General features: G+C 33.7%; 1 protein-coding gene across 4 annotated transcripts in view; it reads left to right on the top strand.

Annotated features, from left to right (window-relative positions):
• Positions 1-23554, top strand: part of LOC136038849 (zinc finger protein OZF-like) — a 135525-nt gene that overhangs the window by 12620 nt on the left and 99351 nt on the right. For 2 of the 4 annotated variants that reach the window (XR_010620327.1, XM_065722291.1), the window contains exons 2-4: positions 2249-2374; positions 9913-10086; positions 22326-22499. Coding sequence is in view for 3 of the 4 variants with exons in the window: in XM_065722291.1 (XP_065578363.1) it covers positions 2332-2374; positions 9913-10086; positions 22326-22499 (391 nt within the window). In the remaining variant the exon portion in view is untranslated. Of the gene's footprint in view, positions 1-2248; positions 2375-9912; positions 10087-21138; positions 21346-22325; positions 22500-23554 lie in introns of those variants that run through there. The other 2 variants (XM_065722292.1, XM_065722293.1) reach the window with 2 other exon arrangements.

Raw genomic sequence — 23554 nt, 5'->3', positions numbered from 1 at the left:
ATAAGATATGATTTTTGGCAATAATTTTTAATATCCAAGATTTCCATATTTCTCATTGGTTTAAGTTGGCCACATAGCTTAAGTCAACAGTCTTTAGATATTCTGGCACACCCCTCAAGGAGCAATTAAGCCAATGAGAAAGGAGGAAATCTTGTTTGCTTTCAACCAGGTAGATTTGCGTTAAATTGTTGTGTTGTGTAATAAGTGATGAATGGTATGTTTGATACTGTTTTCACTATCTAGCATTCAGATATTTTAAATCAATCACATTTTCATTATCTAAGACTCGCTGTGTCTGGTTATGAAAGTAGAACAGTTTTTATCGTCTTTGACAGGTACCTTTCTTGAAAGGACTCAGAATCAGACATCTTAGGACAAGTATTATACTTCTGACAACTAGCACAATGCATGATTATAGACTATATGGTAGCATAGCCATAGAAATTCTTCTAACGAATATCATGATTAAGCTTTCTGTAAGTTGACCCTGTCAGATACCTAAAACTGGTATTTTTTACTGTTCATTTGGCTTCTTGGTCTTGGTTATTATTCACTGAAAAATCAAATAGATACTACAATGGTGACTGATAGATTATAAGGTATTTGTTGGAAGATGCAATTTAAGATAAGTAAAACCTCTGTACATCAATACTTAGTACTGAAGTACCATGGAAATACTTAAGAACACAAGTACTAAATACCATCATTGACATTTTCTATTAGTTGACCCTGTCAGATAACTAAACTGGTATTTTTTTACTGATCATCTGGCTTTTTCAGTCTTTGTCAGTATTTACTGGAAAATCAAGTAGATACTGCATTGATCACTTATGGACTATAAGTAAATACCTGCTGGAAGATGCAATTTAAGGTAAGTAAAACCACTGTACTTTAATACTGAAGTACTGTGGAAATACTTAAGTACTAAAATACTTACTACTTAAGTGGAATTTCGGAGGAATACTTGATACTTATATGTAAGTAATTTTTTTGTAGTACATAGTGCTTATACTAAGGTACAAAATACAAGTGGTTGGCAAAACAATGTGAAGCATAACATGGGAAGGTTGTACCAGCCTACTATCTCTACCTGGTTCTTATTTATGGACTGTATGAAATTTATACATGCCATGGGTAGTCTATAGACTACCTAGCCTACCTAAATTTGGACAAAAATATTTTATTTTAATTTTAGGTATCATGTTCTTTCATTCAGAACAGGAAGTTTGTATATCTGTCTCAGCCTTGTCTTTCAGATGACATGTATTACACCTACAATAAATGTAGATAGTTCCTCGTTAGTAGGTCTCTAAAATTGGTACACGCTGTACCCTTTATTAATTAATGTTGTCATGGGGTGGATTTTGGCCCTTGAAATTTGTATCATATGATATCACCATAAACTATCAAGAAATTTTTTATCTTTGAAATAAAAATTATAATTATATAGGGTTTTTATTGTGGGATTTTGGAGGGTAAGAACCATAATTATCATTTAGAATTAAGGGATGAAAAGAAAATATAAAATGAATAAGAGTTTATTAGAGCATAGCAGCAGGATGCAGAAATGTATTTACATGCAAAATACATTTTAGATGTATTTCATGTGAAGTTAATGAAGATTCTTGGTTTTGTTGGGTTTCTTTACCAACTTTTCTATATAGTTGCATTGGTATTGTCGTTATCATTATCTAATTTAAAAAAAGCCTGATTTTGTTCTCACATTTTGCTCAGTTGGCTAACTGGGTAACTAGCCAGTCCCATAAGAGTGAAATATTTTTATAGTCTTGCCCTTTCCATAGGGAAGGGGCTGGCCCTTTCCCCCACCAGCATCTATTTACAAATGCCAATTATGAGTCTCCAGGCTTAGGGGCTTAGGCAAATTTTCCTCTAGGGGGCCAAAGCTTATGTAAATTCAGCAACTTGAATTAAGAACACATTGGTCAAACTGGAACAGATGAGCAAATGAAGTGTTTTAAAAATTAAAGCGTTGCAAGCAGTAAGTACTACAGAGAAATGTGAGATCTATTAGAGATAATAGACTTCCTTAAACTTCTTCATTTGAAAGCTGTAAATTTTTATTGGAACGGAAGATTTACAATGGATTGTAAATGGAGTATATTTACCACACAACTATCTTTGTTTTAGTTGGTAAATATAAATTTAGAAATGATAACAAATTCGTCTTTAATGTTGGTGTGTGTCTGATCTATATTCTTCTTTCTTGTATTTTACATCTATTTTCTAGATTTTGAGCTCCTTCCTCTGTTTTGAAGATGTATTATTCAAATTTGTGAAGGGGAGCTGATTGTGTAACTCAGTTGATGAAACATGGAAACAGCTAACCTCTTTGGTGTCACTGCCATTAAGCAAGGTAATTGGTGTTATGGGGATTCCACCAACTTGTTGGTTAACATGCTACTTTTCTTATTTTGTACTATGTGGCTCAAAAGCTAAAACAATAATTGAACTACTTATTTTTTGCTACTTCTACTTGTCAAATAGAACAAACAAACTGTAAAACCTGTCTGATGTTAATCAAAATAAAAACTCCAGGAAACTTTTTCAGACCAATGTTTTATTTATCATGCCTTTTTGTTGCCTATGCGTAACTTCACAAGCTATTGCCCTCAAATTAATGAAAAAATTATTGATTAAAATAATATTGTCTTCTCCCATGTAGCAAATTTTAAAAGGAGGTTCAAAGATTATCCCTTGTTCCCTAAAAAATGTATTGGCTTTAAACGAGAAAAAAAAATCACAAATTTTAAAAGTAAGGCATTCATCTAATTTTACCATGCATTGTCAGAAACTTTCTAAGAAGGGGTATCCAGACCCAAGTTAATTTTGCCAAGTTAATTTATTTGCAGAAAAACCTCTTAAAATCGATTTTTGGCCTAAAATTTTACATCTATTTTTAAAATCAATATAATTACTACAAATCCTTGCATATCTAAGTAACTGTGGGTAAAACGCTGAATATGTGATATTTGAGTGTATGTTACTTTTAGGGAACGGGAAAATAATCACTTCAAAATCGAAATCATCCGTTTTATTATACATTTTAAAACCTATTTTGTTATTATCAGAAATATTAATATTCAAATCTAAGAAATGATCTTCTAGACCACTGCCATGACTAGGTTCAAGAGTAAGCTCTGATGGATATATGTTTTTAGAAATATCAATAAATTTCTTACAATTTAAAACCAAAATATCATCCAAATATCTTTTATTATTTGATAAAACATGTTTTAAATTATTTGGTTTATTCTTGTCCATCATATATTTATATTCGAGTTGACTTTAAAACAAGTCAGCTATAAATGGGCTGGCATTCCCCCCATGGGAATTCCCACGATTCGCTTGTACAAATTACCATTAAATCTTATATAAGTATTCTACAAAACAAATTCTAATAAATCAAAAATCATATCTAAGCTGTAACATCTCGAGCTAACTGTAGTCTTAAAGCAGTTTGTCCATATAGCTTTTTTATTATAAGTGTCTATTTTTAAGAACCTCTTACTAGATAACAGGAAAGATTTCTTGATAACCTTTTTAAATTTTCTAGCACTACATTAAGTGATAAATTAGTATACATTGTCGCAAAATCGAAAGACTCAATTCTTTTAGCTGAAACCATTTTCAAAGAGTCTATCATCTGCAGTGAATTATTAACACTCCAGTATGGATTAAAATTCGAAAGTTTTGTAATACCAGAACAATAGGTTTTAAGTTTATTTATAATCTCCTTTAAAATTAAAGAGAGGTCAGTAGCAGCAATGCGGGTTGGACATTTAGCTGCTCCAGCAATAAACCGTGGTTCAGGGGGATTCTTAAGAAATTTGACAGTCCAATATAGGAAAGGGAACTTTTTATCATTGTCATTTATTTTAATATTAAAATCGGTAATATTAAAATCGGTCGGTAGCAGCAATACGGGTTGGACATCTAGCTGTTCCAGCAATAAATGTCTCCATTGACAATGGAGACATTTGTCCCTCACCTCCTGTAAATAGTCCTGATTTCTTACAATTATCATATTCGTTTTGTAGAACTTTAAACGTTAATCCCTAGTGTATCATCTACTAAAAATGAACTTAGTGGAATATTCTTGTCATATGATAGTTGGAGGAGCTCAAGCTTCGTTTGTGCAATTTCTGAACTTACCTCTTTGCTACTTGTATTAAATGCAGTTACAGCTACAGGACTTCTTCTGTTGGGCAACAGGTCACGAAAGTCTTGGAACAATAATACCCTGTGTGTCGTCTCTAGCAACGTTGATTTTATTACAAACAAGCTTCTGGACACCCAACTGCACTTAAAACAAGAAGCAGATATTGCTGGCCTAGTGGAATTTTCGCCAAAATTTACCACAATTCCTGCTACCAAAGTTTATTGCAGATATCTAGATTTCAACGCTTAAACTGCTGCTAAACGCGTGCCAAGCTTCAAACGAGGACTTGTTGTCCACGTCACAGAATGTTTCCAGATTAGCCTTGTTAACCGTCTAATTTTCAATGTACCCTGGGTGTAAAGCTTATGGTTTGATATTACTCTTCAAGAAAAACAAAATCCATATTGGGTGTGTCTATAGAAACCCTAGTGCACCCAGTCTCGATGGTTGTGGAATATCTCTTAAAACAATCATTGATGAAATGGCACCTTTAGTATCACCAAAGGTTTTATCTGGTTTGATAATTATTGGCGATTTCAACTTTCCCTTAATTGATTGGGCTGATGGTCTTATTCAGGCAGCATCTAGTAATGGAGATTTACCATTTGTGTCTTGTCTATTTGATAACATCGTTCATCAAATGATTGACAAGCCAACAAGGCATTGTGGCGACCAGAATCCCTAATTGTTGTTGGATCTTGTGATTTTGAGCAATCCAGATTCCCTCATAAGAAATGAATTTCTTCTTCCAATTGGCAGCAGAAACCACTCAGTCATTCTTTCTATGTTATCCTTGAATAGTAACCCAATCTTCGTCCTCAAATTTTTATTGTCTTTCAAGCAATACAGAAGGAGCTAGCCTCAGTAAATTGGTCAGAACTAATCATTGCCGATATTAACACATTATGGACAAATGTTCAGGAAGCCCGCCTGTCAACTGAGAAGGAGCACTTCATGTCATCTACCGAAAACAGATCATTCCTCCCCTCTGGAAAACCAGAGCCTTGAAAATCTACAGTAGGAAGAAAACATAGGAAAATTGGCAGAGGTATACAAACGCTCTGAGCCTCGTCTCTGATGCAGTTAGGGAACTGAACATGAGGAGAAGCTTGCCATCAATATCAAGGCGAAACCCAAATCCTTCTGAAGACATGTTTCTGCTAAAAATCCTAACTGTCACACCATTCCTGCCTTCAAACATAATGGCATACCCCACTCATCGCCAGTAGATAAGGCTAATGTTTTGAATACCGAGTTTGCGTCTGCTTTCACCACCCAATTTTGTTCAATTATTTTGTCCAACTTACTGAAGAAATGGTCTTAACTAGCCTTGATAAATCTGATGTTTACAAATCCAAAGGATCAGATTGAATACACCCAAGGTTTCTCAAAGAGTATGAAATGTTCTCAGTTCTTGTCTGTGTAGACTTCCAGTTGTCCCTACAAAATAGAGAACTATCGTCAGATTGAAAGTATCTTGTATTACACCAATCCACAAAAAACAAGGATCTTGCAGAAAATTACCGTTCCATCAGCATCACCTTTGCAGCTGTAAAGGTGCTCAAGAGATTCGTCAACAGAGCTCTAATTCAGCATTTTGAGTCTAACAACATGCTCACTTCCGCTCAAAATGGCTTCAGATCTTTAAGATCCATTGATACTTACCTAATACAGACATATAAGTATGTCACATCACTGTTGGATAAAGATTTTCCTGTCGACATGGTGCTCCTAGATCTCTCAAAAGCATTTTGACTTGGTTTGCCGTAAATTTTTCATCACCAAACAAAAAGCAGCAGCTTTTGATGATATTGTCATCCAGTGTACATAGAGCTCCCTTTCAGGAAGAACACACGTTGTACGAGTCTATGACTTGGGGATAGTGTAGGGATAGTGTACACAGAATTTTAGAAAGAACACCGGTTGTAAGAGTTCATAACTCTCAGGGTGTCCCTCATTTCTACTCGTCTACAACTTTTTTGAGCAGTGTTCCCCAAGGGACCATTCTTGGACCAAGTCTCTTCAACTTCTATATAAATGATGCAACCTTCTCAGTATATTTTGTATATATTGATGCACCCAACCAGCTTAAGTTTATATAATCAAATATATTTTGTTTTGGTGTTGTACTGAAGACGGCCCTTGGCCATAGGGCCGAAATGTTTACTGAATTGAATTCCACTGTCTTGAGAAAATTTCTCTATTGCTTCTAAGTTGTGTTTGTTTAATAAAATAGAGTTTAACGTATTTAAATAACCAATCATGAATAATCAAAACGAGATTTTACTAAAGTAAAATAGAGTGACTTAAGTGCAGAGTAAGGTTCAACTGTTCCACAATACCAACGCATGTGATGCTTTCGCACGAACAACATTGATATAATCCTTCTATTAAAGATTTTCGTTGAGAACCACACCTAGATAACGAATACCTCTCACTCTTTCAATGGACGATAAATAATCTTCAAGCTTAACGCAAATATTTGTTAGTTTTGGAAACCTGCACCGAACTCTACCATAAATAATAAGTTTAGTATTTTCTTATTAAGCACAAATTTACTATCATCAATCCAATTCAAAATACGACTGTTTGCATGGGAAATTATCTATTGGAAGCTCATTTAAAGATTTACCGCACCCAGAAGCAGCTGTATCATCAGCAAATAGTGTATCTAGGGAAGATGAAGCTGTAGCAAAACACATATTGTTAATATAAAGAAGAAAGAAAAGAGGGCCCGTAATTGAACCCTGAGGGACACCAACCAATGACGATAGTGGAAGGACAGAAGAAGCAGAATTATTGATTACAGTATCTTGTATTCTCTCTGAAAGATATGATTTTACTATATCCAATGTTTTCCCACGAACCCGTGAATGATTAAGCTTGGAAAATAAAATCACATCAAAAATTGAGTTGAACGCTTTTTGAATGTCCAGGAATCTGGTTAGTAATGAGGGACTCACAAACTGGCTAATAACGATCCTAGGATGATCAGTCTCATATCCTGTTCAAAAGCTAAATTGAAACTTTGAAAACAATTATAATTTCCAAAATTTAATTATCCGATTATATAACGCTCTTTTTACAATTTTAGAAAACGCAAACAGAATTAAAATTAGGTAGTAGTTAGACGGATTATTACGATCATCCCCTTTATGTAGAGCAATTACTGAAATATTAGATTTTTTGTATGTGTAAATGCAGTCTTAATACCAGGCATAAAGATTTTCACAAGGTTAGAAAAAGAACCGTATAACGCTTCAGAGTTGCCACGTTTTTTTAAGCGTAATGATGTTCATCACCTCGGAATCAGTGACTGAAGACAGGAAAATTGATTTTTCTAAAGGTGTTGGCTGGTACTTACGGTGGGAATCATAATCTGACAAAGGTGGTGGTAAATTTACTGTTTTTTACCGATAAAAACAAAATGATGGTTTAAGACATCGGAAATTTCATTTTCATTATCATCTCACTCAGCTGTGAATATACTTCTCATTTTTCCCGATTAGCGAATTAATTTAACTGTGTATTTTTTTGGCTACCTTGTGATTGCAAAAACTGAGCCTCAAAATACAGCTTTTTTGCATTACGAATAAATTTTGATGATGTGTTTTTATAATTAATTTATTTATTCTTCGGATTTGGTTCTGAAACATATTTTCTTTATAATGAATTTTTTACCTGTATTAATCTCAAAATACCTGGCGAAATCCAAGGCCTAGTAGGCATGATATATTTTTACACTTACGAGATGCGAACGGACATGCTTTGTTTAAAGCATTTATAAATTTGTTTTTCGAGGAACATCACTGTAGACTCTTCGCGGCATTAAGATTCTAAAATATAATTCCAGTTCATTCCTGACGAAGAATTTTTGAGATTAATAAATTTATCTTAGCTAAAATTCCTCATTCTAATACTCATAACGTTTTTAGGACGACAATTTGATCATAGATCAGACACTACAATACAGTGGTCACTCTCATCATTTAGAAGAACTTGTATTTGTAAAAGATTAACTGAAGTAAAATATTACCTAATAACGTTGCAGTTACTCTGCTGTTGTTGTAGGAATTCTACGTGATGGAACTTACGGTTTTCAAAAAAAAATTGACACACTGAAAGCCGTCCTCTGAGCCCTACCATAAATTATAGCCCACTTGCCTACAAATGAATATGCTATTGACTAAATGGGAAGGTAGATAAGTATTCCTCATACACTTCTATTAATTGAGTTTTACGCTGGTAAAAATCCTTCAGATTAGGCTGATTATTTTTTAAATCCCTCAGCCTCCCCGCCAATGGTCCACTAATACTCATTAAAAGTAAAATAATCTTTTTTACCTGATTTCTCGAACATAACGTGCTTACAATTAGGTTGGAGTGATATGCACTCAACATAAACCGGCACGGATGACACAATTGTACATTTCGAAGATACATACATTGTGATTTTCTTGGACCAATTCAATCGCAACCTAGCAAATACACACAGCAAGAACAAAACAGAAACCTTGTGAATAGCAAGCTTAGGCCTACAAAAATTAAATAAAATAAAAAACATTGGAAGAAAAAAAGCTCTCGGAATTCCTTTTATAGACCGATCATTTTACAGTGCACCTTATTCTGATATCAAACTGATTTGAACAGTTATATAAACAACGTACAACATAATTGAAGAAGAATATTTAAACACTGTTCATATTTCTCCCAGTTGAAATTAGTCCCTTTTTTTTAACACGGGTCGTTAACACATCATTTCTTTCACCTAAATCTTTTCCTTTAATCAGGAGACTGCCGCGAAGGTTGTTTAGCACTGGTGGTAGGTCTGTTGTAATACATATTCCGGATCCTTCAATGTTCGAAACAAATTTAAAGACGTGCTGGATCTCAAGTTTATTACGTAATGAGATGAGGACAGGTCTTGCTTTGGGCCTTTTACCTACGGTAACTCCATTTACTGGTTTATCAGGAAGACCGTATCATTTCGTCTCATGAACACTATCAGCATCTAGGCCTAATTCTTTTTCAAAAAGGTTTTCAAAATTAGAATTGGTGTTTTGACCAGGACGTTCGGACGGTAAACCATGGATAATTACATTTAACTGTCTATCTTCAACTTCAAAATTCGGTAGTTTTTTCTTCAAGCTCATCACAGTGAGCCATTTGAAGAATAGAATTATTCTGAAAAGATGTGGTTTTACTTGCGTGCGAAGAAGATTTGGTTTTTAGCTCCATAATCAAGGTTCTTTGAAAGTTGAGACTGGGAACAGAGGATTGTGTACAGTTTTAAATTTACTTTCTGTAAAGGTATCAAAGCATATCTCTGTTACAGCCGGTATCATTTGTTACAATAAAAAGTTGCCTTGATCCGTCTTTATTGAATTAAAACTCCATTTGGTTCATGTTTCTCTTAGTTAAAACAGTGATATCTATTGGAGCCTATTTTTATTTGCAGGAGATGGCGGTAAAACGAAAAATTGTAAGATTTCTGCTTTAACCAAAGAAACTGGCTCAAAAAAAGCAGCTTTAAATCGCTGCACAGTATATTAATAATGTTCAAAATTCTAGGTATCTTCTTTCTGTCACCCACAGCTTATAGACTAATTTTTTTCATAACTTTTTTGGAAAGTTTTCTTTTAGAAATGAAAAATTTTCTTTTTAACTTTTTTACGCATCACTAAATCATTGTTCTAAAATCTCTTAGTAAATTAGCTTTAAAATATCTTTAGATCTTGAAGATGCACTACCAAATGAAGATGGAAATCTGTTTGGAAGTACAGATCCTTTTTTGTTACCGAAAGAAGATGTTTTGCAAGAGAAGAGTTTTTCTACAGACGCATCTGCTAAGCCTGAACCTGATTGCCACCCTCTGAAATTGGAGCCAAGAATTAATGTAGACGGCGGTATGTTTTTTTTTTGTACATTTGTTTGTTCAAATGAAATATCAAATTTTCAACTCCTTGGAAGAATGCAGTAGAAATTCAAACGTACTTTAACGGACAGTCTACAAGCTTGAAGACTGGAAAACATAAAATTTCAATCTAAACTATCATCCAACATTTTGAAAATGGTTTGTAGTCTATTGTTATCTTGTATACAGATCCAGAAATGTAAACTGTATCTGTAATATGTATGGTATAGGTTTTAAATCTCTTCCATGCTCGGCCATTTGATGGCCAGTTTAAGCAAGCCTAATTTTGATTATGGTAATTGATTATTGGTAATTGATATTACCATAATGTTATCATAACAGTTGTTGATTTTGCCAGTATAAGCAAGCCTAATTGATATTACAATAATGTTATCATGACAGTTGTTGATTTTGTCATATTTAGTACTATATTTAGAATTGATTTAGTTTTTTGTATTGATCAAAGCTTCCCTAAGTGTATTAGTTACAGGATTAACATCAAGGAGAAGATGCAGGAACAAATCAAAATACAAAATGGGTGCTGTGAAACCCGATAAATTAATCCAGAGCGTAAGCTCATAAATTAACAAATAAAAGAAACTAATCAAGGAAAAATAATTTTCCTTTATTGTTGAAAGTGCCGAACTCTAAGTCTCTTGCACTGGGTTTTTGACAATTGGGATTTCAATTATATATTTCTGTTTCTATTATTATAAATATTTTCTTTATAATATTAATGTTCTATTCTATGTATCAATTTATTTCTATGTCAATTTAAAGGCATGCTCTTCCTAGAAACTCTAAAAATTTGCTTTCAGTCTTAAACCATCACTATGATTAATGATAAAAAAACTCAACAAAGCAATAGAGTAGTAGGGGGTGGGGAGTTGGGAGGGTTGAATTCCCGGTACTAATGGTTCTAATCATCCATTTCAATGATTTGCTGTATTTTTTTCTGTATCCTTAGCATTTGAAAAATAAGAGAAAGAAAACTCATTAGGTTTCATGCTCTTCATCCGATTTTTTCCCAAAAAATTTTGCTAGAAATTACTAAAAAAAATTATGATAATAAATGCCATCCATTGAATTGATTTGAAATTTTTTCGCACATTTTTGTAAAGATCATTCAATTGTTGCCTACCGAAGCTGCTTGGAGAGTTAGGGCTCTAGACGGCATTTAAAAGTCGGCATTTAAAGATTAAAGCTTTGTTCTCTTTATGCAGTTTTTGCTGATTTTTGTCTTGCGAGAGCAACACTTTGGTTTTGTCGCGTTTTTTTTTTTTTTTTTTTTTTCTATGCCGCCGATCTCAGTTTATTCCTGGAAACTGGTAAGGGTCTAACCTGTGCGGTTTTTACGGAAAGTGTGGACCTCAGGCCGGATTGATGAATATGACATTACATTTTGGAAAGCTCCACAGAACTCTTGCCTGGGGCCAAAAAGGATGGTTTTGCTTGTCCACGAGCCAGAGCCTATTGTGTGTGAAGTGAAGTGGAGTTATGTAGCCTATGTCAGAGGGGAGTATCTGAAGTTGTGCAGCCAAGCTTTTGTTTCATCAAACCATGTTTCTGCTTTCGAGTGGAAAGCTCCGTTCTAGCAGGCAAGCCGGCAGGCACCACTTTCAAATTGAAGATGGACTAAAATCTATAAGTGTTAAATATATGCGGCAGTTACCCGGCCCCACAGCCAACATATCTTTTTTGAGTAATAAATAGAAAAATTTACAGAAACAAAAATGTGGCATTTTCCCACGGGTCCGAAAGTGCTGCCATCTATTGATTCTACCCGTTTCTGTTCGTGGTTTCAGCTGAGTTTATCATTCTGTTTTTTGGACTTGGGATTGCGGTAGAGAAATGGTATCAGATGTGCCTAATAAACTTTAAAAGTTCTCTAATTGCTACAGAAATTAGAGCTTCTCCTTTGCTCAGTTCTAAGTGGTGACGTTAGAAAGTTGACATACGGCAAAAAAAAATCAACTTTTGAACTAAGACAGATAGAATGTTTTTTCGACGATAATCGATAGCTCTTTATGAGTTGATCAAAGTATATGACATCCATTTTTTGGTACGAAAATTCCTTCATGAGGTATACCAGTTTGAAAGTTTCAAGGGGTTAACAACTTCAGTAGTAAGGTACACACTGAAATGAAATCTTGGCCGATACAAATTATAAGACATATAGAAGAAATGTAAGCAATAGTCGGCTGTTAGGTAATTATCACCTTCGGTAATGAGGGGTTAGTAACTTTTGCTAGTTGGTGTACCTATTATTTGTTTCCGGTGCATTTGATGGTTAAACCAATTTGGTTCCAGTGGTAAGACATGTAGGGAACTTGTAAGTAATAATCGGCTGTTGGGCTACAATCATCTTCAGCGATGAGGGGTTTGTAACTTTTGCTAGTTGGTGTACCCATTTATTTGTTTCCGGTGAACTTTATGTCTATCACAGGAGAGGAACTTGTAAGTAAGAATCTGTTCACTTTGGGCTAGAAATTTGTGCAAATTGGTGTACATTGTATTCGATCTTTTTAAATCTGACGGAATTAAGTGTTTACGCAACGGGAACAAACGATAGCGTAAAACAATGAGGTAGTTTCGTAATAACTAGTGTCACCTATGGTATTTTAATCCTGAAAATTTACGGATAGCTTTATAATACCAACTAGATTATATAAGATATTGTTCCAAGTTTTCATCCGTCACGATGTTTACGATTGAAAAGGATAAAGTCCAACTGGCTGCAAAGACTATTTAGTCCCTTCTTTCGATATTATTTTGTAGTTGTTGTTTTTTCAACGCTGAGGAATAACCTTTGGTCATGTGATAACTGATTGCGTTTTAGTTTGAACATACCGCTTTAAAAACTTCGATAGGCTGACAACTTCATCATTTAACCGATAGCGAAGAAACAAGCACAAACGAGAATGTAAAACAATGAGATAGTTTCGTAATAATTAATAGAATGTCATCTATGGTATTTTGATCCTGAAAAGTTAGGGATAGCTTTATAATACCAACTAGATTATATAAGATATTGTTCCGAGTTTTCATCCGTCACGATGTCTACGATTGAAAAGGATAAAGTTCAACTGGCTGCAAAGTCGATTTAGTCCTTTCTTTCGATACTATTTTGTTGTTGTTTTTTCAACGCTGATGAATAGCCTTTGATCATGTGATTACTGATCGATAGCGAAGAAACAAAACCAAAGCATTGCTCTCGCAACACTTTAGTTGGCGAAGCCGGAAAAAGGTTGCCGCAACACTTCACGTTGCCCAGGCAACGTAGGTCTATTTGTTTTCTACTTCATTTCGGTTTTAGTGTTTTGATCCAAGACAAGAATTTTGATATAATTTTCTAGCTTTTATTTAATTCTATTCTTAGGTTTTGTTTTACTGAAATGTACATTTTATGTTGATGCTTTTATAGCACTTTTGTTGGAAATTTGTCGAAAATCATTGAAATAAGAATAATTTTTCAATTGTTGGAGCAAGTTCAGATTCGTACCCAAGAAAAGTCTTTTTTTTTTTAAAGAAGTATTCAAAGTAATATAGCAGTCATCCACTACCTTGTCGAAAAATTTAATTTTCTTCATTTTTTCTAAATGGAAAAGGCACTAAAATTACTTTTGTTTTGCATCTTGTTGCGGCCGACTCCTTGCTATTTATTCTTTTTTCTTGCTTCTCTTATCATGTAGAATTATATCTGTCTCTTTAATTATTAAAAAATAGTATGTACTAGTATTAGTGAATAATAGTTAAATGGCTTGTTTCAGTTTTCTTACTTCAAATAATGAGTTTGTTTTCAAGTATTTTTAAATATAATACTGATAATAAAAAAACCATGACTGTGATTTTTCTTTTTATTGTCAAATGCTTCTTGGAAAAAACAAAGCCAAATTCAACGTAAAGAGACAGGTATTGAGGAGGGTCAGGGCTCGCAGAAATGATAGCGAAAAAAATATAAATAAGAGTGTGCCTAGCACATCTACTTGGAGTCTCTTATATGCATCCTTTGGTCCTAACTTCGTATCTCTCCTTTATAAAACTTGCTGCTATTAACAGTCACACCTCCCTTAAGCTTGCTTTATCCTCTTTTCGAAAGTTTCAAGGTAGGGTGAATGCTGATTGAACTCTTAATGAAACCTATTCAACGTTCAATAGTAGAGAATAATCTGCTGTTAGGCTACAGTCAACTTCAGCGATGAGGGGTTTGCAACTATTCTAGTTTGTGTACCCATTTATATGTTTCCAGTGAACTTGATGCCTATCACGGGAGAGGGACTAATAAGTAAGAATCGGTTCACTTTGGGCGAGAAACGGCTGTTAGCCCATAATCATCTTCGGCAATGAGGGGTTTGCAACTTTTGCAACTTTTCTGTCACGAAGTAGGGGGGGGGGGTCATGCCTTTCTTCTGTAACATTAGTTTGTGTAGTGAAGTTACGATCTAAATCATTCGAATTCCATGAATTTTAAGCATATGAGCTCGATTTGTATTTTCACACTGAGTTTCTGTTGTAGTGTGTTGGGAATTTTTTGCTGCATTTTGTCAGCGTAGCTGCAAAAATCTTTCTGCATCACCCCTTTGCATTGAACTGTTGTCTAATACCGAAATACCAAAAAATTGATTAGCTTATTGATTCTAAGCGTCAAAGAATTCATTAGCTAAATATATGGTGAAATTTTAAGAATTTTCTAGCCTTCATCCACTACCGTCAATATGGATACACATCTTATTGGATTTGTGTTATAGATTCTCTCCAGAATTTTCTAGTTCAAAAAGCTTGGGAGGGAGGTTCAAAAAGCTTGGGGAGTTGGGAGGGTTGAATTCCCGGTAATCATGGTTCTAATCATCCATTTCAATGATTTGCTGTATTTTTTCCTGTATCCTTAGCATTTGAAAAATAAGAGAAAGAAAACTCATTAGGTTTCATGCTCTTCATCCGATTTTTTCCCAAAAAATGTTCCATTGAATCTGATTTGAAACTTTTTGGTAAAGATCATTCAATTGTAGCCTACTGAAGCTGCTTGGAGAGTTAGGGCTCTAGACGGCATTTAAAAGTCTAATGAAAGGTTATAGATAAACTTCACAAGCTCCCCACTTTCTTGTCCATACCATCATTAACCCATAAAGTGATTATAATTATGAATGGTGTCTTATAGAGGAATTATAAGAAGTATATGTGCATTTAAAAGTGTTCAAATGAACTTTTAAACAGTCATAGTCGATGTTCTTATGCCCTTGTAGTGCATGAGAAATAAGAGAAAAGTCATACCAATGTTTCAAGCTCTTTCTCGAAATTACTAAAACAGATGTTTGTTTTTCTAGATTGACTTTTTTACTGTTAATACAAACATAAATAACACTTTAAAATAAAACAGTTCAAAATAGGGATGAAACCTTTTTATTGACAGTGAACAGATACAGTTTTACTGCTGATGATGAACACTGTATATGTGTTCGAAATATCCAGTTAAATTTTATATCTGTTCACTGTCAATAAAAAGGTTTCATCCCTATTTTGAACTGTTTTACTTTCGTCATGGAAAGGCAGTGTGGTCTTCGAAGTTATCTAAATAACATTTGTTATGCCTGAATTTTAGTTGTTAAATTCATCTACTTAAAAGACTGTTTATGTTTAAAGCTTTGTTCTCTTTATGCAGTTTTTGCTGATTTTTGTGTTGCGAGAGCAACACTTTGGTTTTGTCCCGTTTTCTTCTGTTTTTTTTCCTATGCCGCCGATCTCAGTTTATTCCTGGAAACTGGTAAGGTTCTAACCTGTGCGGTTTTTACGGAAAGTGTGGACCTCAGGCCGGATTGATGAATATGACATTACATTTTGGAAAGCTCCGCAGAACTCTTGCCTGGGGCCAAAAAGGATGGTTTTTGCTTGTCCACGAGCCAGAGCCTATGGTGTGTGAAGTGAAGTGGAGTTATGTAGCCTATGTCAGAGGGAGTATCTGAAGTTGTGCAGCCAAGCTTTTGTTTCATCAAACCATGTTTCTGCTTTCGAGTGGAAAGCTCCGTTCTAGCAGGCAAGCCGGCAGGCACCACTTTCAAATTGAAGATGGACTAAAATCTATAAGTGTTAAATATATGCGGCAGTTACCCGGCCCCACAGCCAACATATCTTTTTTGAGTAATAAATAGAAAAATTTACAGAAGCAAAAATGTGGCATTTTCCCTCGGGTCCGAAAGTGCTGCCATCTATTATTTCTACCCGTTTCTGTTCGTGATTTCAGCTGAGTTTATCATTCACTTTTTTGGACTTGGGATTGCGGTAGAGAAATGGTATCAGATGTGCCTAATAAACTTTAAAAGTTCTCTAATTGCTACAGAAATTGGAGCTTCTCCTTTGCTCATTTCTAAGTGGTGACGTTAGAAAGTTGACCTACGGCAAAAAAAAAATCAACTTTTGAACTAAGACAGATAGAATGTTTTTTCGACGATAATCGATAGCTCTTGATGAGTTGATCAAAGTATATAACATCCATTTTTTGGTATGAAAATTCCTTCATGAGGTATACCAGTTTGAAAGTTTCAAGGGGTTAACAACTTCAGTAGTAAGGTACACACTGAAACGAAATCTAGGCCGATACAAATTATGAGACATATAGAAGAATTGTAAGCAATAGTCGGCTGTTAGGTAATAATCACCTTCGGCAATGATGGGTTAGCAACTTTTGCTAGTTGGTGTATCTATTATTTGTTTCCAGTGTATTTGATGGTAAAACCAATTTGGTTCCAGTGGTAAGACATGTAGGGGACTTGTAAGTAATAATCTGCTGTTAGGCTACAGTCAACTTCAGCGATGAGGGGTTTACAACTATGCTAGTTGGTGTACCCGTTTATTTGTTTCCGGTGAACTTGATGCCTATCACGGGAGAGGGACTAACAAGTAAGAATCGCTTCACTTTGGGCGAGAAACGGCTGTTAGCCCATAATCATCTTTGGCAATGAGGGGTTTGCCAGTTTTGCTAGTTGGTGTACCTATTATTTTTTTTTCGGTGCATTTGATGGTTAAACCAATTTGGTTCCAGTGGTAAGACATGTGGGAACTTGTAAGTAATAATCGGCTGTTTGGCTACAATCATCTTCAGCGATGAGGGGGTTTGTAAATTTTGCTAGCTGGTATACCCATTTATTTGTTTCGGGTGAACTTGGTGTCTATCACGGGAGAGGAACTTGTAAGTAAGCATCTGTTCACTTTGGGCTAGAAATTTGTGCAAATTGGTGCACATTGTATTCGATCTCTTTAAATCTGACTGAATTAAGTGTTTACGCAACGGGTACAAACGATAGCGTAAAACAATGAGGTAGTTTCGTAATAATTAGTGTCACCTATGGTATTTTAATCCTGAAAATTTACGGATAGCTTTATAATACCAACTAGAATATATAAGATATTTTTCGAAGTTTTCATCCGTCACGATGATAAAGTGCAACTGGCTGCAAAGTCAGTTTAGTCCTTTCTTTCGATATTATTTTGTAGTTGTTGTTTTTTCAACGCTGAGGAATAGCCTTTGGTCATGTGATAACTGATTGCGTTCTAGTTTGAACAAACCGCTTTCAAAATTTCGATAGGCTGACAACTTCATCATTTAACCGATAGTGAAGAAACAAGCACAAACGAGAATGTAAAACAATGAGATATTTTCGAAATAATTAATAGAATGTCATCTATGGTAATTTGATCCGGAAAAGTTAGGGATAGCTTTTATAATACCAACTAGATTATATAAGATACTGTTCCGAGTTTTCATCCGTCACGATGTCTACGATTGAAAAGGATAAAGTTCAACTGGCTGCAAAGTCAATTTAGTCCCTTCTTTCGATACTATTTTGTTGTTGTTTTTTCAACGCTGAGGAATAGCCTTTGATCATATGATTACTGATCGATAGCAAAGAAACAAAACCAAAGCGTTGCTCTCGCAACACTTTAGTTGGCGAAGCTGGAAAAAGGTTGCCGTAACACTTCACGTTGCCCGGGCAACGTAGGTCTATTTTCTTTCTACTTCATTTTGGTTTTAGTGTTTTTATCCAAGACAACAATTTTGATATAATTTTCTAGCTTTTATTTATTTCTACTCTTAGGTTTTGTTTTACTGAAATGTACATTTTATGGTGATGCTTTTATAGCACTTTTGTTGGAAATTTGTCGAAAATCATTGAAATAAGAATAATTTTTCAATTGTTGGAGCAAGTTCAGATTCGTACCCAAGAAAAAGTCTTTTTTTTTAAGAAGTATTCAAAGTAATATAGCAGTCATCCACTACCTTGTCGAAAAATTAAATTTTCTTCATTTTTTCTAAATGGAAAAGGCACTAAAATTACTTTTGTTTTGCATCTCGTTGCGGCCGACTCCTTGCTATGGATTCTTTTTTCTTGCTTCTCTTATCATGTAGAATTATATCTGTCTCTTTAATTATTAAAAAATAGTATGTACTAGTATTAGTGAAAAATAGTTGGCTTGTTTCAGTTTTCTTACTTCAAATAATGAGTTTGTTTTCAAGTATTTTTAAATATAATACTGATAATAAAAAACCATGACTGTGATTTTCTTTTTATTGCCAAATGCTTCTTGGAAAAAACAAAGCCAAATTCAACGTAAAGAGACGGGTATTGAGGAGAGGCAGGGCTCGCAGAAATGATAGCGAAAAAAGTATAAATAAGAGTGTGCCTAGCACTTCTACTTAGAGTCTCTTATATGCATTCTTTGGTCCTAACTTCGCATCTCTCCTTTATAAAACTTGCTGTTATTAACAGTCACACCTCCCTTAAGCTTGCTTTATCCTCTTTTCGAAAGTTTCGAGGTAGGGTAAATGCTGATTGAACTCTTAATGAAACCTATTCAACGTTTAATAGTAGGGATTCTCTGTCACCAATTGGGGGGGGGGGTCATGCCTTTCTTCTGCAACATTAGTTTGTTGTAGTGAAGTTACGATCTAAATCATTCGAATTCCATGAATTTTAAGCATATGAGCTCGATTTGTATTTTCACACTGAGTTTCTGTGTTGCATTGAACTGTTGTGTAATACCGAAATATAAAAAAATAGATATTGATTCCAAGCGTCAAAGAATTAATTAGCTAAACATATGGTGAAATCTTAAGAATTTTCTAGCCTTCATCCACTACCGTCAATATGGATGCACATCTTATTGGATTTGTGTTATAGATTCTCTCCAGAATTTTCTAGTTCAAAAAGGTTTAACAATTCAATCGCTTAGAATTTTTTATGAAGGCTAATCTGGAGAGAATTATAGATTCTCTCCAGAATTTTTTACGAAGGCTAATAGTTGTTAAAGATGTTTTCCTTTTTATTACAAGAGTTCAAAACATAGCTCTTATAATAATTAAATAAAAAAACAAGTTTTTTTAACTGCAAGTATGGAGCGACATTAAAACTTACAACGAATAGAATTATTCCGACTAAAAAAATTATTCCGTATATACGGAAGTTATTCCGTATATATTTGACACTTTCTCACAACTCTACTTTTTAAAACAATTAACAAAGTTAGCGTAAAGAGCGAGGCGTTTAGGAGCGGACAACCCCTTTCATATACGGAATAATTTTTGTTCGTTTTAAATTTTAATGTTGCTCCTTACTTGCAGTTAAAAGACCTTGTTTTTTTATTTAATTTCTGAACGTTTTTTCATTAATGCATGTTTTGATTCTGGCTCACTGCACGTGAACAATCAAAACGAAATTTGCGATTTGTATTTTCACACTGAGTTTCTGCTGCAGTGTGTTGGGAATTTTTTGCTGCATTTTGTCAGCGTAGCTCCAAAAATCTATTTCTGCATCACCCCTTTGCATTGAACTGTTGTGTAATACCGAAATATCAAAAAATATATATTGATTCGGTGTTTATTTGTCTCCTTACATTTGTTTGTTTTGCTTTGGAAGGAATTATTTTTTGCTTTAATTATAGTTATTTACCATAAGCTGTTCAATTGTGCAATGACAAAAACAAGAAAAGTCCAGATTCGTACCCAAGAAAAAGTCTTTTTTTTTAAGAAGTATTCAAAGTAATATAGTAGTTAAAGTTCGATGAATTGACAGGTACAAAAATGATTAACTGATTTATACCGATGGTGTTCTTTTTTATATGTGTATTCTAGTATATTTGTGTGCCACGTTCAAACTCCTTGGGAAAATGTGGTAGAAACTGAAATATATTTCCAGTGGGTGGTCTTGAAGTTAATTGACTGGAATGTAAAGGTCTACCGCTCATATGTGTGGAAGGACCTTTTTGTGCCTAACCGGATCTTTGAAGGAGCAGTTCATTGCAAACTTGTGTTGGTTTTGCTTAAACTATCTTTTAACATTGAGAAAAGATGTGGCACAGTCTGTTATTTATGATATCTCTTCATTGAAAGTTTATATTGCTTTAAAACTGAATCAAAAGGCGTTATGCATATGTTAGTTACTAATAAAACGTTTCGGCAATATGGCGTGAACGCCTGAGAGTATTGAATTGAAACTTTTAGAGCTACTACAATTGCTACTTCTGTTCGTTCAATTGAACTAATTCAAAAGGGTGTATGTTCATCTAGTTTTTGAAATTAGCATTGATACAAATTCTTAGGAATGGTATTTAGCTTAGTTTTCAGGGAAACTTAAGGTGGTGTAAAACTAAATCAAAGCATACAATGTGTGTTCTGATTTTCAAAAGGGTGTATGTTATTGAAAACTTGAAATTTTTTCCAACATATAAATAGTAAGCCAAACTTTGGGAGGGGTCAGCCGCAGTCACTAAAATTACTCTTTGTCACTTTTATTTTAGCCTGTCGCTTTTTGTCACTTTTTCTTTGAAATTGTAACTAAAGTCACTTTTTTACCGTTTTAAAATTCGATTTCGTAACTGCTTATTTCAGTGAGCTAGAAATGTATTGTAAAAACATATTGCAGAGCAAGTTGTTATTGGAAATTAGTAATGGTGAATGTAATATTAGAATGAAATTAGTAATATCATAATATTATATATTATATTATATATTAGTAATGAATGAAATATTAGAGTTTTACCTCCTCATCCACAGTCGAACTGGAGGACTCATGGAGGCACAATATAAGGAATATACAGCGACTAGAACCTTTGCAGTCCCTGTGCCTCTGTTCTGAATGCCCATGATTAGTCACTTTTTGTCGCTTCTTCTGAAGGGAATAGGCACTAAAATTACTTTTATTGTGGATCATGTTGCGGCCAACTTCTGCTATGGATTCTTTTTTCTTGTCTTTTTTATCAGGTAAAATTATATCTCTCTCTTTAATTATTAAAAAATAGTATGTACTAGTTTTAGTGAAAAATAATTAAATGACTTGTTTTTGTTTTCTTGCTTTAAATAATAACTTTTTTCAAACCTTTTTAAGTACAATATTGATAATAAAAAGAATATGTTTGTAACTTTTTTATTGTCAAATACTTCTAGAAAAGAATGAAGCCAAATTTAACATAAACAGAGGGGTATTGAGGAGAGGCAGAACTTGCAGAAATGATTTTGAAAAAAGCATAAATGTTTAAGAGTTCGCATTTGCCCCTGTAGAGGGCACCAATTAGAGGGGAACCTCTGCTCTGAGTCTCTTATATGCATTCTTTGGTCCTAACTTCGCATCTCTCCTTTATAAAACTTGCTGTTATTAACAGTTATCCCTTTCCAAAGCTTGTCTACTCTTTTTCCGAAAGTTTGAAGGTAGGGTAATTGCTGATTATACTCATAAGAAAGTGTATTCAATTTTTAATATCAGAGATTCTCTGTCAGGAAGAGGGGGGCGTTCTAACCCTTTTTATGTAATATTTGTTTGTTGTAGTTTAGTTACGACCTAAATCCTTCGAATTTCATTAATTTTAAGCATATGAGCTCGATTTGAATTTTCAAATAGAGTTTCTTCTGCAGTGCGTTGGGAATTTTATGAAAAAATAGATATTGATTGGGTGCATATTTGTTTTCTAGCTTTCCTCATCATTAATTTTCATTATTTAATTTTTAATTTTCATTTAATTTTTTTCCTCATCACCCCTTTGTTGATTCGGTGCATATTATTAGTTATTTACTATAAGCTGTTCAATTGTGCAATGACGAAAAAAAAAATCAGCCATCCTTACCCCCAAAATATGTGTGTCTTCTCTTTTTGAACTTTTTAGAAAGTTTTCTTTTTAAGACTTTTTTGTCCTCATAAAATCATCGCTTGAAATTTCTTTACTAAATTTGCCTTAAATATTCTTTAGAACTTGAAGACGCACTACTGAATGGTGATAAGAGTCTGTTTGGAAGTACCAATTCTTCTTTATTGCGTAAAGAGGAAGTTCTCGTAGACAAGAATTTTTCTAGAGACGCATGTGCAAAGCCTGAACCAGATTACCGCCCTTTTAAATTGGAACCAAATAGTAATATGGACGATGGTATATTTTTTTTTACTTTTACATATTATAAATACTTATATTATAATATATTGTTATATATTATATATACATATTTTATATATATATATATATAACTTATATATATAACTTATATATATATATATATAACTTATAACTTATATATATATAACTTTTTATATATATATATATATATATAACTTATATATATAACTTATATATATATATAACTTATATATATATATAACTTTATATATATATATATATGTATATATATATATATATATATATATATATATATATATATATATATATATATATATATATATATATATATATATATATATATACTTGGGTTCAAATCCGATTTTGCTTCTTAGAGCCCCCCTCAATGGAAAATTCCATGGATATTCTGTTTCCTAATATTATGTGATCACTGACTCAATACGATCAACCCTTATGGGGGATTTTAAAAGAAAATCCATTCTTATTTGATCATCTTTCTCAAACCCTAAACTCATTTATGTGTTTGCCATATAAAAAACTTTGTGACCTTCACAATGTTGTATAAATAGCAGACTTATTTTCCCTATATGTGTTTTTAGGTGATTTTTAATGTTACTCTTGTAGAAATGGAACAAGCCTCTTCCGATGACGATATAATATCTTAATATCATTATGCTATTATTAATCCTACATTGTCCTTGAAATTCAAAGCCAATCTTTTTTTCATTTTCTCTTGCATATCGGCGGATTGTAAATCTAATTTTCGCCATCTTAAACCTCATTCGAACCTCGATTGGGACATAGGTATGCTTTATATAAATTGAGATTCTTCTGTTTATTTACATTTCCAAAATGAGAATTTGTATCCAACGATTCCCATGAAATTATGACGGGGCGTGAAGGATATGTTTTAATTGCGCCCAAGTAAAATGGCTGCCATCGAACAGAGATACATCGTTAATAAGAGTCCCGTATGGTTTCCATATTTAGGATATTTGATTATGTATCCCCATGTAATCCATGAACAACATGGCAAACTTAGTTTTATTTGGTACTCTTCTGTTCTTTCG

This window comes from Artemia franciscana, chromosome 18, assembly GCF_032884065.1.
Source record: "Artemia franciscana chromosome 18, ASM3288406v1, whole genome shotgun sequence".
Lineage (NCBI taxonomy): Eukaryota > Metazoa > Arthropoda > Branchiopoda > Anostraca > Artemiidae > Artemia > Artemia franciscana.
Note: the sequence above shows the minus strand (reverse complement) of the source record. Positions and strands in the feature narration are given on the sequence as shown.